Source organism: Haplochromis burtoni, unplaced genomic scaffold (assembly GCF_018398535.1).
Source record: "Haplochromis burtoni strain Fernald_Lab_line unplaced genomic scaffold, NCSU_Asbu1 Contig_1176, whole genome shotgun sequence".
In the NCBI taxonomy this organism is placed as follows: Eukaryota; Metazoa; Chordata; class Actinopteri; order Cichliformes; family Cichlidae; genus Haplochromis; species Haplochromis burtoni.
Window position 1 is genome coordinate 40,620 of NW_024583537.1, and position 2,540 is coordinate 43,159.

The 2,540-nt window shown below is 37.0% G+C and overlaps 1 protein-coding gene across 1 annotated transcript; it reads right to left on the reverse strand.

Moving 5' to 3' along the window:
- Positions 1-8: 8 nt before the first annotated feature.
- Positions 9-1,982, reverse strand: LOC106632649 (signal-regulatory protein beta-2-like). The gene is made up of 6 exons (XM_042216664.1): positions 1,955-1,982; positions 1,425-1,748; positions 990-1,340; positions 786-902; positions 496-545; positions 9-394 (listed from the first exon to the last, which is right to left on the reverse strand). Exons 1-6 carry the CDS (start codon positions 1,980-1,982, stop codon positions 284-286), a joined length of 981 nt encoding a protein of 326 aa, XP_042072598.1. The 3' UTR covers positions 9-283.
- Between the last annotated feature and the right edge of the window lie 558 nt (positions 1,983-2,540).

Genomic DNA, 2,540 nt, shown 5'->3' on the forward strand with positions numbered 1-2,540 from the left:
ACATCAATATGCGGGCCGCAAGTAGAGGTGACGTGGGCCGTAAATGGCACGTGGGCCGCGAGTTTGAGACCCCTGCTTTAGAGTAAAACAAAGCTCATGTTTCCTGAACCTATACTTTTACATTTAAGTTTAACAATACACATAATAGACATAAACACTTGATCATATTATTAATTATATTAATTTATAAAAAAACAAAACAGAAAGCAGCAGGCATGGGATCTGTAACACAATGTGAGGTTTATTTTAAAATTCAGGACATGCTCAACATTTCCTTTAGCATTCAACTCAACATAGAGAGCACACGGTTCTCAGCAAACTCTGCCCTTCTTGCTCTTGTTTCTCTAGCAGAAAAATTCAGTGCAGCATAGTTTATATCATCATCAGCTTCAGTCTGCGTAGTAACAAAAAGCAAATAAAAAAGTAGTTTAGATGAAGATACAAAAATCTTTGGACATATTTAAACTAAATTATAGCATCATTTTCATTACTTACTGGTTGGTGCAAGTTGTCAGTTTGTACTTTCGATACAGCATTTCCTATTCCTTGACATAAAAAAAATATTATCATGATAAATATATGATAGTGAAATACACTTAATGAGACATTGCCTTCTCAATTTACTGCAGTTACTGAAGTTTCACAAAGATATGATACCCACTCTGGAGCATAATCCATAAAAAAATTGTCATCAGTCGGTTCAATAATTTTTCCTTATGATTTTAAAGTTGAATTGGTTTTATGTTTTTAAAATGCATGAATGTTGAACCACTGATAATGCTTACCTTTACATTTTTTACATATCCTTCGGTTGCAGATGAAGAAAACGTTTCCAATAACAGAAACAGCCAAACAGGCTATTACTATTGTCATTTGAATAAATACTGGTTGTGTTGTTTGCTCTACAAAACAAACAAAAAAAAATCAGTTCTTAAAAACATGTTTGGAGTATAACTTCCAGTACGGGAGACAAAATCAGGCACAGGTACCTTGAATATTAAGTATAGTTCCATTTCCAGATATTATTTCCCCACATGCGGCCACAGCGCAGTAGTAAGTCCCAGCATCAGAGGAGCTGACGCTCTTAGAGAAGCGATAAACACATCTTTTCTGAGGGTTAGATCTGATCTCATATTCATTATGTCTTTTCCCGTCAGTGTAGATGATGTTTGGATGAGATCCTGCTCTGAACCAGAAAACATTATGATGTCCTGGACACGTCTTGTTCTCAGAATCAGAGAAGACTGAACACTCGAGAGTCGCTGTGTCTCCTGAATAGACTGGATTTGATTCCATCTGCTTTTGGACAACGATATAGTTTGATGACCTCTGAGTGTTTCCTGTGTAATACAAAACACAAAGACATTCTTCAAAACATGCTCAGAGATTTTTAAAATGTTTGTAAAAGTAGAACAGTTGAATACCTTTTACTAACAAATACATCCTGCTCCATTCACCACTAACACAACTGCCTTGCTCACAGTGATAGCAGCCCTCATCTTCTTGGACTGTCTTCACAATCGTCAGGTTGTCAAAATGTTTATCAATTTTTGCCTCAAATCTTGATTCAGGAAACTCTGGAGTATAAACAGGTTGTGTAGTTCCATAAAATGTAACAACTAATTTAAGAGCATCTCCGACACTCTGCTTGTACCACTGGACTCTACTGCTGATCTCTTTAGTAGTTCTAGCACATGTTAAAGTTGCTGCTTCACCAAGATGAGCGGTTTTCACTGGAACCAGAGAATCTGAGTGAAAACAAAACATAGAAAGAAGAATCATGAGGGGAAAATATTCCAACATATTCCAATGTGTGTTATTACACACACACACACACACACACACACACACACACACACACACACACACACACACACACACACACACACACAAATCAACATAAATAATTATATTTCAAACATGTGACCAGAGTAAGAAATAAAAAAGCCCTTACAGCCTTCATGGAGAGAAACAAATACCATCTTGACACTGGTCCTTGTTGAGGCATTTCAGTAGGTTTAAGAGGTGACATGTGCTTGTTTGTTAGAGCATCTGATTGGTTGAAGCATCTGATTGGTTAACACAGAACAGACTCAAAAGTACACTTCCTGTCACACTGATCTTAACATTTTTTGCCTCTTTTTCATCTTCTTCTGCAGTGTTTCAGATGTCTGTCTGATAGTAGTTCATGTTGTCAGATGTTAAACACAGGAAAAGCCAATGGCAATTCTATACGTGCTGCAAGAAATACCTCAAATACATCAAACTCTGCACTACAGAGGAAGTTTACTATCTGTATTTTTTCATTGGTGCGGGGCAATAACATTTTGTTCGTCATAAGATCTGAAGAGCAGGATGAACAAATACTATATGGTTTAGCTTTAGTGGACGAAATTACACGAAAAGCAGCAGCAGATATTTTGTTAATATCATATAAATTATCTCTATGGTGGAGCTATAGGTAAAGCCAGAATCATGCCAAGTGCAAGATCTCAACCATCACATGCCTGGACAACAGCAGCACCCATGTGAGGATGCTC

Coding starts and splice junctions, on each gene's coding strand:
- LOC106632649 (XM_042216664.1), bottom strand. CDS start 1,982: ATGGTATTTGTTTCTCTCCATGAAGGCT. Junction 1,749..1,954: donor TGTTTCTCTCCATGAAGGCT/GTAAGGGCTTTT, acceptor GTTTTCACTCAG/ATTCTCTGGTTCCAGTGAAA. Junction 395..495: donor CTGACAACTTGCACCAACCA/GTAAGTAATGAA, acceptor GTTACTACGCAG/ACTGAAGCTGATGATGATAT.